This window comes from Lithobates pipiens, unplaced genomic scaffold (assembly GCF_037356315.1).
Source record: "Lithobates pipiens isolate NorthernLeopardFrog02 unplaced genomic scaffold, aLitPip1_a1.2 Scaffold_8, whole genome shotgun sequence".
Lineage (NCBI taxonomy): Eukaryota > Metazoa > Chordata > Amphibia > Anura > Ranidae > Lithobates > Lithobates pipiens.
In genome coordinates, this window is record NW_027507903.1 from 16,414,213 (window position 1) to 16,430,755 (window position 16,543).

General features: G+C 45.9%; 1 protein-coding gene across 1 annotated transcript in view; it reads right to left on the minus strand.

Moving 5' to 3' along the window:
* The window catches only part of LOC143964253 (ceramide synthase 2-like), a 71,609-nt gene that overhangs the window by 50,603 nt on the left and 4,463 nt on the right, over positions 1 to 16,543 (minus strand). The window contains exon 2 of the mRNA XM_077473952.1: positions 2,531 to 2,649. Coding sequence (XP_077330078.1) covers positions 2,531 to 2,649 — 119 coding nt within the window. The remainder of the gene's footprint in view (positions 1 to 2,530; positions 2,650 to 16,543) is intronic.

The following is a 16,543-nucleotide window of genomic DNA, read 5'->3' on the forward strand; positions in this document are numbered from 1 at the left end:
CAATCCGGCAGGCCCTTCTACTACATGGTTTTGGTAAACCTGACGACAAAAATCAGCAGAAAATCTGATGGTGTGTATGGGGCTTTAGCTCTCGTTCACATTGGAGAGACTTGTCATGCGAATCGACAGGTCAAATCGCATGACAAGTCTCACCCCATTGTCGGCAACGGCCGTGTTCAAATCGGAGCGCTGCCGACTTTGCGGTGCCGCATTGATTTGAAAAAGCAGTTCCTGCACTACTTTGCTCCAACTTGGGTGCGATTTCAGCCCACAGACAAGCTCCTAAATGCAACACAGTTGGAAAGAAGTCGCAAGGCGGGGCCACAGGCAAAGTCGCACACGTTTGCCATCGTAGCAGTGTGAACTGAGCCTTAAAGCGGGAGTTCCGCCGTTTTTTTTTTTTTTTAAAGCCAGCAGCTACAAATACTGCAGCTGTTGACTTTTAAAATAATGACACTTACCCGCCCAGCGCACCCGCGATGTCGGCACCCGAAGCCGTTCTCTCGATCGTCTCTCGGGTGCTGCCGCCGCCATCTTGGGTATGGGAATCAGGAAGTGGAGCCTTGCGGCTTCATTTCCCGGTTCCCTACTGCGCATGCGCGAGTCGCGCTGCGCAATAAGGATGGTCCCCGCTGTCTCTGGGATCCGTGTTTCCCAGCAGGCAGCGGGGGACCTTCGGAAAGGGGCGTAGATTCTGTGGAAAGGGGCGTACCTTCTGCAGAATCTACGCCGGAAGTGGGTGCAGATACCTGTACTGAAAGGTGCCAATTGTGGCGCCGGAGGGGGGGGAGGGTTCCAATGAGCGGAAGCTCCACTTTAGGGTGGACCTCCACTTTAATATGGCGATTATTCATGAAGGCTCTGAGAATGCTGAGCTCATTTGTGCAAGTAGACCCCTTAGTGCAGGAGTTCTCAACATATGGAAGAGCGGGGGCCACTTAACCACTTCCTTACCGGGCACTTTGACCCCCTCCTGCCCAGGCCAATTTTCAGCTTTCAGCTCCTCCATACTTTGAATGACAATTGCGCGGTCATGCAACGCTGTACCAAAATTTATCATTTTTCTTCACACAAATAGAGCTTCCTTTTGGTGGGATTTAACCACTGAAAAAAAATGACGGCGGCAAAGTGGTTTTGATATCCTGACTGGACGTCACATGACGTCGGCAGGATATCAAGCCGCTGCGGCCCCCGGGGGTGCGCATTGCGGCGATTGTTGTTGCAGTGTGTCAGTCTGACACACCGCAACTCTGATCAGTCGTGTCCAATCGCGGCTGATCACGATGAAAACAGGAAGCTCCGACGATCGGCTTTTCTTCACTCGCATCTATTATATGCGAGTACATAAGAGCTTATCGGCTGCTCCTCTGATGGGGGGGGGGGTCTGTGCTGCGCAGCCCCCCCCCCCCCCCGAGGATACGCACACTGGACCACCAGGGATGTCACCATCAGGTATGCCACCCTAGACCACGAGGGATGCCAATCAGTGCCCACAATAGGCATAACTGATTGGCATTCATCAGTATCATCCATTAGTGTACATCAGTGCCATCAGTGCCCAACAATGCCACCCATCAGTGCCCATCCATGCCGCCTATGTGTACCCATCAGTGCCACCTCATTGGTGCCACCTCATCAGTGCCGCCTTAGCAGTGCCTTTCCATGAAGGAGAAAACTTACTTATCGACAAAGTTTTGTAACAGAAAAAACAACAAAAAAATTTTGTTTTTCAAAATTTTCGGTCTTTTGTTTTTTTATGTGTTTAGCAGAAAGTAAAAACCCCAGAGGCGATCAAATACCACCAAAAGAAAGCTCTATTTGCAGGAAGAAAATTATATAAGTTTGGGTACAGTGTAGCTCGACTGCGCAATTTTCAAAGGGCAACAGCGCTGAAAGCTGAAAATTGGTCTGGGCAGGGAGGTGTATAAGTGGCCGGTATTGAAGTGGTTAATCACTTCTGGGTTTTTTTTTTTTTTTTTGCTAAACAAAATAAGACCGAAAATTGTGAAAAAAACAAAACAAAACCACAAAATGTTTTTTCCGATTTTGTTTTACAAATTTTTCTCCTGCACTGATGGGCACTGATGAGGCTGCACCGATAGGTGGCACGGAGAGGCGGCACGGAGAGGCGGCACCGATAGGTTGCACTGATGATGAGGAACTGATTTGCAGCACATTAGGGTGCCAAGGTGGCTGATGTCCCTCCCTTTAACAGAAGCTGCAGCTTTTTTTTGCCTTCATTCCGACAGCATGAAGGGGGGAAAAAAAAAAAAAGATACCCGGCATCTGTTTATTTCTGTGACCAGCTGTCAATGGCCGACGTGCTGCAATTGGCCCTTTACCTGAACTATGATCAGCCAGGTCTCACAGAGCGTGCTGCCTGTTCGCCCCCAGCCTGAGAACGGGAGGACGTCTATGGATGCCCTCCCAGCAATTTAAGCCGGCTATAGCGCGGGCGGCAAGTGGTGGTTTGGTAAGGGGTCACGGAACACATTGATATTAAACGATTCGGAATTTTGATTTTTCTTACCAGGATTCCTGGAATTTCTTCATCACGGCAGGCCGGTCCTGATTCCGTCTCCTCCTGAACCATCGCTCCACTTGCAATGTTGTGCGGTTGATCTTCTTTGCCAAGCCATAAACGTCCGCCTATAAAAGAGAAGCTACAGTTACTTACATGGCACTGACACCGACACCATCTGCCTGGCATTTCTATATTTTCCTGTGGATTTCCTCCTGATACTTCAGTTTCCTCCCACTACCCACAGCCGTACTGCCAGGTGAATTATCCTGTGACCCAATCAGTGCTCGAGTATGTAATCTTTATGGCTGTGGTAGGGACACTCCGTCATTTTGAAAACCATTTATTTTTCTTTCACTTCACAATTATGTGTCACTTTGTGTTGGTCCATCACATAAAATCCCAATAAAATACATTTACGTTTTTGGTTGCAACATGAAAAAATGTGTAAAATTTTAAGGGGTATGAATACTTTTTCAAGGCACTGGATGTGAACCGAGCCTGAGGTTTGTTAGTTATCCACTTAAGGACTGAGCCTCTGAGATTTGTTGTTTACAAGTTAAAAACAGTTTTTTTTTTTTGCAAGAAAATTACTCAGAACCCCCAAACATTATACTTTTTTTTTTTCTAACACCCTAGAGCAGCGATTCTCAACCAGGGTTCCTCCAGAGGTTGTAGGGGTTCCTTCAGCATTGGGCAATTTCTGCCTCTCAGATAAGTTCCCACCAACACCATTGATTTTTTTAGCTATCTGTAAGGAGTTAATTCTTCCCAATGACTACAAGTGTAAGGACCATTCTTCCCACTGACCATCACACTAATGTATCATGAGTTTTTAGAATTTTTAGAAGGGGTTCCCCGAGACCAGAGAACTATTTCAAGGGTTCCTCTGTGTTGAAAAGGTTGAGAAAGGCTGTTCTAGAGAATAAAATGGCGGTCGGTGCAATACTTTGTCACACCGTATTTGCGCAGCCGTCTTTTTGGAAAAAATACTTTTTTTTTTAATTAAAAAATAAGACAACAGTAAAGTTAGCCCTTTTTTTTTATATTGTGAAAGATAATGTTACGCCGAGTAAACTGATACCCAACATGCCACGCTTGAAAATTGCGCCCGCTCGTGGAACGGCGACAAACTTTTACCATTAAAAATATCCATAGGTGACATTTAAAAAAAAAATTCTACCGGTTGCAAGTTTTGAGTTACAGAGGAGTTTAAGGGCTAGAATTATTGCTCTCGCTCTACCGATCGCGGCGATACCTCACATGCGTGGTTTAACACAGTTTTCATATGCGGGGCGCTACTCACGTAGGTATTCGCTTCTGCACGCAAGCTCGTCGGGACGGGGCGTGTTTAATTTTTTTTTTTTACATTTATTTTACCTTTTTGTTTTTTATATTTATACTGTTTAAAAAAAAAAATTGTGTCACTTTTATTCCTATTACAAGGAATGTAAACATCCCTTGTAATAGAAAAAAAAAGCATGACAGGACCTCTTAAATATGAGATCAAAATGACCTCACATCTCATTTACACCAAAATGCAAAAATAAATATTTGTAATTAAAAAAAAAATAGATAAAAAAAAAAACATTTCCCTTTAAGAGCTATGGGTGGAAGTGATGTTTTGACGTCGCTTCCGCCCCGCAACGTTATGGAGATAGATGGGGGGCCATCTTCCCCTCACTCCTCTCCATGCCCAGCAAGGGTGAAGATCCGAACGCCTCCGCCACTGCCAATGGGCCACAGTAAGGAGGGCGCCGGAGTGCGGCAGGAGGGGGGCTCTCTCCCACCACCGATAAAAGTGATCTCACGGCGAATCCGCAGCAGAGACCACTCTTATCGGAAACTGCAGCTAGCTGCTGCCATAACAACGTTATTCCTCTTCAAACAGCTGGAGGGCGACGAAGCGCGGTGGGAGGGGGGGGGGGCCTCTACCGCCGCCGATAAAAGTGATCTCGCAGCGAATCTACAGCAGAGACCACTCTTATGGGAAACTGCAGCTAGCTGCTGCCATAACAATGGTATTCCTCTTCAAACAGCCGACGTATAGCGACGGTGGGCCGTCCGGAAAAAAAAAACAAAAAAAAAAAACATCTCCTGACTTTTTTTGGCTCCAAGATTGAAAAGCAAATTTCTCCAGCCCTGGCTTAAAGCTCATCATATTTGCTTTGCAGCACTGGGGTCCTCCGTTGGTTGGGGGTTTCCTCCCACACCCCGAAGACATGCTGGTAGGTTAACCGGCTCCTGTCTAGTATGTGTATGTATACAAGATAGGGACCTTAGATTGTAAGCTCATTGAGGGCAGAGACGGATGTGAACGTGGCAGGGACCGTATGTAAAGTGCAGAATATATTGTTAGTGCTATATACACCAATTAACCATAACATTATGACCACTGACAGGTAACGCGAATAACATTGGATTATCTTGTTACAATGGCATCTGAAAGTGGGTGGGATTTATTAGGCAGCAAGTGAACATGTTGTCCCTGAAGCTGATGTGCTGAAAGCAGACAAAATGGGCAAACCTAAGGATTTGAGCGACTTTGTAGGGCCAAATTGCAATGGCTAGACGACTCGGTCAGATCAACGCCAAAAGGGCAGCTCTTGTGGGATGTTCCCGGTCTGCGGTGGTCAGGACCGACCAGAAGTAGTCCAAGGAAGGAAAAGTAGCCAACCGGTGACAGGATCGTGGGCAACCAAGACTCATTGATGGAGGTGGGGATGGAAGGCCAGTCCAATCCAACAGAAGACCTACTGGACCTCAAAATTACTGAAAAGGTTTCTCAGGGGTTGGGCTTGTCCCCCTAGTTCCAGTGAAGGGAACTCTTAAGGCGTCAGCACACCAAGCCATTTTGGACAATTTCATGCTCCCAACTTTGTGGGAACAGTTTTTGGGGATGGACCCTTTCTGTTCCAACATGACTGCGCACCAGTGCACCAAGCAAGGTCCATAAAGACATGGGTGATCCAGTTTGGGGTGGAGGAACTTGACTGGCCTGCACAGAGTTCTGACCTCAACCTGATAGAACACCTTTGGGATGAATTAGAGCGGAGACTGCGAGCCAGGTCTATTCGTCCAACATCAGTGCCTGACCTCACAAATGCTCTTCTGGGAGAATGGTCAAACATTCCCATAGACACACTCCTAAACCTTGTAGACGGCCTTCCCAGAAGAGCTGAAGTTGCTATAGCTGCAAAGGGCGGGCCAACTCAATACTGAACGCTACGGACTAAGACTGGGTGCCATTAAAGTTCATGTGCGTGTAAAGGAAGGTGTCCCAATACTTTTAGTGATATAGTGTATGTAATAATATATGTTTGTTTTTTTATTTTGCACTGTGAACACATGTTGCTTTTTTCTTAGCACAACACGTTATTATTTTAGGTCATGTGATACATCCAGGCTTAGTAAAAGGTAACATCTGATCTACACCTTTGTCTGCGATGTAAACCCGACATGTGATGTTGAGAGCGTCACCCACAGAGAAAACACTGGCACAATAATCCAACAGATCCACATTCCTATTGTTAGCTTAACAAAGCTGTCCCTTTAAACAGCTGATCCAGTGTAATGTCTGGGGGCAGCCGGGGTCCTTGTGTCTGTGGGCAATGGGAATCTGGTAGCTGGCAGTGATCAGGGGGCAGACAAGACCAAATCAGGGGCACCTCACTTGGCACACGATTGGAAGATGTTAACATTTATTTAACCACTTCAATACCGGGCACTAACACCCCCCCCCCCCCTCTCCTGCCCAGGCCAATTTTCAGCTTTCAGCGCTGTCCCACTTTGAATGACAATTGTGCCGTTGTGCAGCACTGTACCCCAAATACATTTTTAATCATTTTCTTCACACAAATAGAGCTTTATTTTGGTGGTATTTAACCACCACTGGGTTTCATTTTTTTGCTAAAAAACAAAAACAAAATACCAAAAATTTTGAAAAAAAAATAAAAAGTAAAAATAAAAAAAGGGTTTCTTACTTTGTCAGAAAATTTTGTAAATAAGAAATTTTTCTCCTTCACTGATGTGGGCTGATGAGGTGGCACCGATATGCAGCACTGGTGGGCACTGATATGCAGTACTGATATGTGGCACTGATGAGTGGCACTGGTGGGCACAGATATGCAGCACTAATACGCACTGATAGGCGGCACTGGTGGGCACAGATATGCAGCATTGATACACTGCACTGATGGGCACAGACTGGGTGTCACTAACGGGCACTGCTGGGGCTGCATTGTAATCAGGGCACAGATTACCTTTTCGCATATTCCGTGAGGAGATGCTGCTGATCGGCTCTCCTTACCTCACCTGATAAACGGCACTTCCTTGTTTACATGTGATCAGCTGTGATTGGACACAGCCGATCACATGGGTAAGAGCCACGTCATTGTCTCTTTAATGAGATCGGGGTTGTGCCGTGTCCCAGGAACATGGCGTCTTTGCCATTGAAGGGAGCGCGCTTTGCCATTGAAGGCCACAGGGAGCGCGCTTTGCCATTGAAGGCCACAGGGAGCGCGCTTTGCCACTGAAGGCCACAGGGAGCGCGCTTTGCCACTGAAGGCCACAGGGAGCGCGCTTTGCCACTGAAGGCCACAGGGAGCGCGCTTTGCCACTGAAGGCCACAGGGAGCGCGCTTTGCCACTGAAGGCCACAGGGAGCGCGCTTTGCCACTGAAGGCCACAGGGAGCGCGCTTTGCCACTGAAGGCCACAGGGAGCGCGCTTTGCCATTGAAGGCCACAGGGAGCGCGCTTTGCCATTGAAGGCCACAGGGAGCGCGCTTTGCCATTGAAGGCCACAGGGAGCCCGCTTTGCCATTGAAGGCCACAGGGGCACGCTTTGCCATTGAAGGCCACAGGGGCACGCTTTGCCATTGAAGTCAATAGGGAAGAACTTTTGCTTTGAAGTCAATAGGAAGGAGCTTTTGCATTGAAGTCAGTAGGGAGCTTTTATGCAATGAAGTCAATAGGGAGCGTTTATGCAATGAAGTCAATAGGGGGAGTATATGCAATGAAGTCAATGAGACAGGATTTTGCATTGAACCCAATGGGACAGGATTTTGCATTGAAGTCAATAGGACGCAGCATGCCATTATCAGCACCTTTTCTCTTTTTCTTATCGGCAAAGCGCCGATAACCCTATTTTTGGCTGATAAATTTCTGCAGCTGATGCGTCGGTGCATCCCTAATCAACATACATATTTTGTGTGAGTAACACAGAAAGGACTGAGGTGAGCAGGTTCACATTAACACCAGGAAACTAGGATTTGCAGAATCAGCACCGGCAGCCTCCGTATTTCCTGTAAGTGGGATACGATCACCAATGACACATCTGACAGATGTTTGAAAAACTGCTGTATCCAGCCAATAATGGGCTCAGAGGCGACAAAAACACAGGAAACTGTTGCAAGTTTTGTTAATGAGGAATTCAACCCTTCACCGTGCCACCTAAAAATCACATCGCCGTATATTCTTATGCCTACTGTTTTTTCTATTATTTCTGCTCCCGAGGAGGTTGGCATCACCTTTTAATAATCCTTCCAAATACTTCTACAATATTGCTTCTGCCCATACAAAGCAATCACTGACTGGATGAGGTGGGGAGTGGTGGGGAGGGGTGGGGGGGCCGTGACATAACGATCTCTACCTCATCCAATCAGAGAACGCTTTTCAGTCACTGAGAAAGTGGAAAGCACTCCATGAATGGCACCCATGCTGAGCAAGCAACCTCCTGTGTTCATTAAGCAGCAGTGCAGCTACTCAGGAGTTGTCGCATGTAAACGCTGTCGGGCCCGTTCACAGGTGCGAATGTGGCCTTACAGGCCAGCAAGGAAGATGGGACACATTACTGCATGTACTTTGTTCCATCAGGAACTAAATACTGTAAAGGTCTTTTTCACACGGGCAGCAGTAAAAACCAGCTGCTGAGCCATGGTTTTACCGTCCAACTAAAAAGAGAACATGCATTCACTCAGGGCTGTACACTCTGAAGCCACAACAAAAATGATACCTCCCTGTCACGTTGGGAAAGCATGAGCATCACCAAATGTGACCCAATCAAGCGAATGGGGCCACGTTGCAGACAAGTGCTTGTTACACAGTGATTTTTTTTCAGTCTGAACGTGCTGGAATGCCTTTCCACCACCTCCAGCGGCCCAGTCTTCACCAGCCTGTCATTTAACATCAAAGATATAAGAGGATGTTTTCTGTACCACTCACTTCCTTCACCAGCTTCTGTGTGCTAGTGCCGGCATCCAGGGTAAGTGCCTCACGTCTGTTGATGGAACATGCACACAAGTTGACACAAAGGGGTTTGAATGGCTGTTAAAGGTAACCATCCTCACCTGCAATCTGTTTGCTTGTAATTAGTGTGTGTGTATAAAAAGGTTAATGAGTTTCTGGACTCCTGACAGACCCTTGCATCTTTCATCCAGTGCTGCACTGACATTTCTGGATTCTGAGTCATGGGGAAAGCAAAAGAATTGTGGGAAAAATATAAACAGGAAAGAGATATAAAAAGATATCCAAGGAATTGAGAATGCCAATCAGCAGTGTTCAAACTCTAATCAAGAATTGGAAAATTAGAGGTTCTGTTGAAACCAAACCACGGTCAGGTAGACCAACTAAAATTTCAGCCACAACTGCCAGGAAAATTGTTCAGGATGCAAATAAAACCCCACAAATAACTTCAGGTGAAATACAGGACTCTCTGATAACATGTGGTGTGGCGGTTTCAAAATGCACAATAAGGAGGCACTTGAAGAAAGATGGGCTGCATGGTCGAGTCGCCAGAAGAAAGACATTACTACACGAATGTCACAAAATATCCCACTTATAATACACCAAACAGCACAGAGACAAGCCTCAAACCTTCTGGCACAAAGTCATTAGGATTGCTGAGACCAAAATTTAGCTTTTTGGCCACAACCATAAACACTACATTTGGAGAGGAGACAACAAGGCCTATGATGAAAGGTCCACCATTCCTACTGTGAAACACGGAGGTGAATCGCTGATGTTTTGGGGATGTGTGAGATACAAAGGCACAGGAAATTTGGTCAAAATTGATGGCAAGATGAATGCAGTATGTTATCAAAAAATACTGGAGAAACATTTGTATTCATCAGTCAGGAAGCTGCGCATGGGACGTACTTGGACATCCCAACATGACAATGATCCAAAACACAAGGCCAAGTCCACCTGTCATTGGCTACAGCAGAATAAAGTGGAGGTTCTGGAGAGGACATCTCAGTCTCCTGACCTCAATATCATTGAGCCACTCTGGGGAGATGTCGAACGTACCGTTCATACAAGACAGCCCAAGAATTTACAGGAACTGGAGGCTTTTTGCCAAGAGGAATGGGCAGCTTTACCATCTGAGAAGATGATGAAGAGCCTCATCCACAAATACCACAAAAGACTTCATGAGCTGTCATTGATGTTAAGGGGGCAATACAGGGTATTAAAAACTGGGGTATGTAAACTTTTGATCAGGGTCATTTCTGTTGTCATTATGATTTAAAAAGAGTAAACACAGTTTAGCTTCAGCCAAACACTAACCATGAGTGAAAGAAAATTTTGTGTTATCATTCATATTCTCTGAAAAATGGTCATGAAATCATAACTTCCAGGGTGTGTAAACTTATGAGCACAACTGTATATATACCTGCATACATACGGGATCCTGCTCTTCCGGGTAGAGAGCGCGAGCGCACAGCTTGAGCTGCGATTAGTTACAGCACAAGCTGATCAGCGGGTGCCGGCCAATGGGTGACCGCTGGCACCTGCTGACCAGCGAGGAGGAACACAGGATGGAACTCTGTAAATGTAAACAATACAGAGCTCTGTCCTGTCAGCAGGGATGTGTTGGGTTTCTATTTCCCTGCAAAGCACATCTCTTAGTAAAAGCTCCTCACACAGGACACAAACACAGGTTAGGCACACATTTAATCCTTTGATCGTCCTGGATGCCCGGACCTTAGTACAGTGAAAGTGTATATTTTTAGCACTATGTGGTAAGGGTGCAGCACTGTACTAAAGGAGAGCTGCGGATGACGGAGGTACGTAAACTGACCACTGTGTCAGGGTTCAGCAGCCATGATAAACTGTGGTCAGTGTACGGGGGGGGGGGGGCTAGCCAGGCAGGATCAGACAGATTTTTTTAGGTTATACAGGGGGTTTTAGGGGTTTTTTTTTTTTGGAGCCAAGGAACCTGTCACAGGGACAGTAAATGTAAGTCATGTCCCCCATTTTTTTTTATTTTTTTTTTGTATGTTATGTATTCCTCAGTCCTGTCCTATGCTTGCTACACATCCCCTGACCACACCATTTATTTTGCATCACTTTATTTACCTTCCCAGAGGAATGGTGGAACTGGGGACGGGGTTGGGGAGTTGGAATGGGGGAGAGAGAGTTCCTGCACCTAATCTCAGAGTAAAAAAAAAAGCCCCGCATATACAGTAAAATGCCCATTCAGCTGTCAAAAAAAGTGGGCATTCAGGAGGCACAGTATCGCCTGCTAATTGCTTGGAAGCCGCTTGTGAAAAGAGATCCAACTTCAAACTGCAAGTGTGAACAAGCCCTAAAAAAAAGTGATAATTCTTCTTTAATACATATGCATGCCCTGCTGTTAGTATGATGGCCAGAACTGGATGCCAGGAAGCCAAAAAAATGGCATGAGGCGGTGTTATTCACAGTTGACACAAGAAGTGTTCTGGACGGGTAGGTCTACCATATCAGTACGAAGCACATTTGTACTTCAACTATTCCCAGTGGCATCTGGAGTGTTTCTCCAGGGCGGATCGTATTCCACAGAGGGCACAGCTGAGATCACAGCTACTACTTGCTGGAAATATGTGAAGGTTTCATTTTTAATTTGTGCCACATACCGACCCCGGGGATCCTGATTACAGGAACGCACTGTGCCAGGAAACAATACAGGATTTGCATGTCTGTACAATGTGTGCTACGTGTTGTGTTTTCACAGACAAATCATTCGGGCGATCAAACGTTCTCTATATGAAAATGTAGCAAAATGTTTATTTAATTTTCTGTTAAAAGTGATCCTGTACACTACAAACACATTTAAAGTGGATTTGCATGTTTTATGTAAAGCTGGACTCCGGCCAAAACAGCTAACTACACAGCAGTGGTGTAAGTAGAACCATCAAGGCCCAGTTGCAAGAAACTATGAAGGGTCCCCTGACCGGGACATGCCCACTTATCCTGGGGCCATTTATTCCCATCATGGGACCCTTTATTGTTGTCCTGCAGTGGGCCACCTTTCTGCCCTCTTGGGCCCCCCCCCCCCCCCCCCACAGTGGCGGAAAACCAGAGCTCAGACGCAAGTGCGACCTTGGTAGTCCGTCCACTGGTGTCAATATTTTTTTTTTGTTTTATATTCTTACTTTTTTTATTACAATTAAATTTTTAATTTTTATATATATATATATATATATATATATATATATATATATATATATATATATATATATATATATATATATATATATATATATATATATATATATATATATATATATATATATATATATATATATATATATATATATATATATATATATATATATATATATTTTTTTTTTAGGACCCCCATTGGGTCTAAACAGACCCCTGATGTCTCACTTTTGGCTTTGGTGAAATATCAGTGGTTTGTCTCACTTTTGAGACAGAGAGAGGGACTGAGGACACAGATTCATCTCGGCCTCGGCTGCACAGAATGAATGAACAGGAATAACACACACACAGTGTACTATGCTCCAGCTATGAATGAAATAAAAAAAAAAAAAAAAATGTACCAATCGCTGACTTCTATTCAATAAAGCGGGGGTGCGCCCACCGCTGCAAAAAAATAAAAGCAAGCAGCTGCACATACTGCATCTGCTGACTTTTAATAATCGGACACTAAGGCCCCTTTCACACGGGATGGGATCAGTAATGGTCCGCCCCGTGATGATCCGCTCACTCAGCGGGGATCGCTCCGTTGTCCCCGCTGAGCCAGCGGCGGACAGGGCGGTCTCCGCACACTGTGCAGGGACCGCCCTGTCAGCTCTCCGTTCTCCTCTATAGGGGATCGGATGAACACGGACCGTCTGTCCGTGTTCATCCAATCCACTCTGCAGACGGATAGAAAAAATAGGATTTTCCTCTGTCTGCAGAATCGGACATTAGCGGAGGCGGTCGATAGCGGGTGTCTGCGGATGTTTATCCCATAGGAATGCATGTATGTCCGTATTTTATCCGCAAATGGATGGATGAAATACGGACATACTGTCCGCATGTGTGAAAGGGGCCTTACCTGTCCTGGAGTCCAGCGATGTTGGCGCCGCAGCTGATGTTTCCATCAGCTGTCGGGTGCATGCCGCCTCCATTGCGAGCAAGGGAACCCGGAAATGTAGCCTTAAGACTTCACGCCGGGAATCTTACTGCGCATGTGCGAGGCTCCGATCCTCTCTCCTACTGGCCCGGCGGCGGGGGAAGGAGGAGGGAGCCCGAGCAGTGATGCAAATATACGCGGCTGAGGCTCCCGGAAGTTGGGTCAGGATACCTGTTAAAGACAGGTATCCTGTCCCCCCTCCCCGAAAGGTGGCAAATGTGGCACTGGAGGGGGGGAGGTGTACAATGAGCGGATGTTCCATTTTTGGGTGGAACTCCCCTTTAAGACAAAGGAGGGACCAGTAAATGACACAGGGCAGGAAGGGGGTATAAGAGCCCAGTAAGCAAGTGGGTAGCCTGCAAGGGAAGCTGCATGAAGCCGTCCTCACTGGTCCCTGCTTGTCTTCTGGGACCTGCGTGTCTCCCGGGGGGGGGGGGGGTATGGGGGCGGTTTATTAGGGGCCAAACATGGTGTAGAAACATGGTGTAGATTGCCACGGAATCTGCGGTGATCTATCATTGGAAGTGGAAGCAAATACCTCTATTAGACAGGTATCTGTTCCTCCCTCTCCCCTGAAAGGTGCCAAATGTGACACCGGAGGGGGGGGGGATTAACAGGAAAAGCGGAAGTTAAATTTTTGGGTGGAACTCCGCTTTAAATGTACAGAATGCAAAGCCTTTATAACCACTTTAACTGAGCAAGCTGATGCTAGAAGCTGATTGGATACTTTGAACAACTGCTCCAGTTTTAGACCCCCCTTTCACACTGCTAGCGTTTTTCAGGCGCTACAGGGCTAAAAAAAAGCGCCTGAAAAAAGCGGCACCTTTTCTTTCACACTGGAGCGGTGCGCTGGCAGGGCATCACAAAAAGTCCTGCCAGCAGCTTCTTTGGAGCGGTGAACTCACCGTTCCTCCACTGCTGCTCCCCATTGAAATCAATGGGGCAGCGCTGTGATACCGCTGGCAAAACGCGGGCGGATCTAACCCCTTTATAGCGCCACTGAAACGACGGTAAAGTGGTGCTAAAAATAACAGGCTTTCACACTGGAGCGGTGCGCTGGCAGGGCGCCACAAAAAGTCCTGCCAGCAGCTTTTTTTGAGCTGTGAACTCACCGCTGCTCCCCATTGAAATCAATGGGGCAGCGCTGCGATACCGGTGGCGGTTTGTGGGCAGATTTAACCCCTTTTTCAGCCTATAGTGGGGCGCTAGCGGGCGAATAACTACGGTAAAGAGGCGCTAAAAATATTGCTGCGTTACCGCTGAAATATCACCCCCCACCCCCCCACGCGGCTCGTGTGAAAGGGCTCTTATTATATTCCCATACCCCCCAACATTTTGAGATGGGATTTCAAAGCACGTCTTCAATGAATATCACTTTAAAAGGCTCCTACATATTGGTAGATAAAGATAACGGACTTTTCGCATACTGAGAGATTTCTAGAGGGTCTCAGACTAATCTAGAAAGCCTTGGACCGTCTCAGAAATTCAAAAGAAGACCGAGAATGGATTTTCCGCATTGGCACCAGCACTCACTTGGCTCCGGATAACGCGGTGTGTCACAGAGAGACGGTTTGCACATACAGGAACTGCAACCGTTACAGATGGTTTCACAATCATGCACAACTTTCAACAAAAAATGTGATCACTTCTCACCACAACTTTACAGTCCGGATCAAAGTGAACAGCGTCTCACTGTACTTGGTATGGGAAGAAAAGCAGATGAGGAAGCTCCCGCATATCAATGCTCTGTTTTACTACAATGCGATAGTTGTGGCTAAATTTACATGCAGGAAGTAGGGGCAAAAACATAACTGTTTCTAATAGTTGTGATATTGTTTATGTTGCTTTTGCTAAACCTACAGAATATATATATATATATATATATATATATATATATATATATATATATATAAAAAAAGCTTCTTAAAAAAGCAGAACTTTGCCCGTAACAGTTTGAGAACAATTAATGTCTTTAACCACTTACTGACCGCCCCACAGAAGACAGACTGCTACAGGGCGGCTCTCCCGTGCAGAGTAATAGCAAAAGGAATTTGGGACTCTGAATGAGGGCGTTTGCCATTTTGTGGTACTGTGAGCCTCCTTTTGTTATCCCATACCCCGAAGCTGCGATACGCTCTGTATGCCCCTCCAATTCCCGCTCCCTTCCGCCCCTTACAGGCCGGGGGGGGGGGGGGGACTTGGCAGGATCCACAGCACATGTGCTGGAGGGGCAGAGCAGAGAGCCGCTGACCGGCAGACACGACTCTTTGCTCAGAGCAGAGGGAGCGATCAGTGATGTTTGATCGCTCAATTCTCACTGCAGAGGCGGATTTGATGCTGCATCCACCTAGGCGAGTATAAGGTTTTTTTTTTGTTTTTTTTTAAACCCATATTTCTCTTTTAACCACTTCAGCCCCGGAAGAATTTACCCCCCCTTCCTGACCAGAGCACTTTTTGCGATTCGGCACTGCGTCGCTTTAACTGACAATTGCGCGGTCGTGTGACGTGGCTCCCAAACAAAATTGACGTCCCTTTTTTCCCCACAAATAGAGCTTTCTTTTGGTGGTATTTGATTACCTCTGCGGTTTTTATTTTTTGCGCTACAAAACAAAACTAACAAAAAAAGAGCGACAATTTTGGAGAAAAAAAATGCATTATTTTTTACTTTTTGCTATAATAAATATTCCCCAAAATTTTTTCTTAAAAATTTTTTTCCTCAGTTTAGGCCGATACGTATTCTTCTACATATTTTTGGTTAAAAAAAATAAAAATAAAATCGCAATAAGTGATTATTAATTGGTTTTCTCAAAAGTTATAGCGTTAACAAAATATGGCATTTTTATTCATTTTTTTTTTTTAATTGATGGCGATCAGCGATTTTTATCGTGACTGCGACATGGCGGACACATCGGACATTTTTGACACCATTGTCATTTTTACAGCAATCAGTGCTATACAAATGCACAGATTCCTGTGTAAATGGCACTGGCAGTGAAGGGGTTAAGTGTGTCCTAGGGGCGTGTTGCTAACTGTGGGGGCGTGGCTATGTTTTACACATCACTAATCTCTGATCCAATCACAGGGAGCAGAGATCAGTGACACTGTTGCTAGGCAGAACGGAGAGATGCTTGTTTACTTTAGCATCTCGCCGTTCTTCCTCTCCATGAGGCGATTGCGGGTATCCCTGCGGCGATCGAGTCCACGCCCCACCTCTTAAAGGGCAACATACAGGTACCTAATTTTCTGCCTGTATGTGCCCTTCTGCCAACGTATATATCAGCGTGAGGAGGACGGGAAGCAGTTAAGATTCAAAGCAAGCTTCCCCCATCCATCCATGTCTTTATTTTGTTGACTAATCACTTTGAAACCCCCACCCCCAGCAGCAGCCATCTTGAGTAAGGGCAAATGATTCACATAGTATTCACTTCCTGGAATCCATCTGCCCTTAGCTCAGGAATACAGGCAGTTGAGAAAGTGCCCTTTAGACTCCTGGGATGTATGACAACATTTGCCTAGGCCAGAAACCAGGAAGTAACTGAAGAAATGTAAAAAAAAATATGTACTTTCCTATCTATTTACTATTGCTAGCATAAAAATTTAAATTATTGAATGTTTTTTTTTTA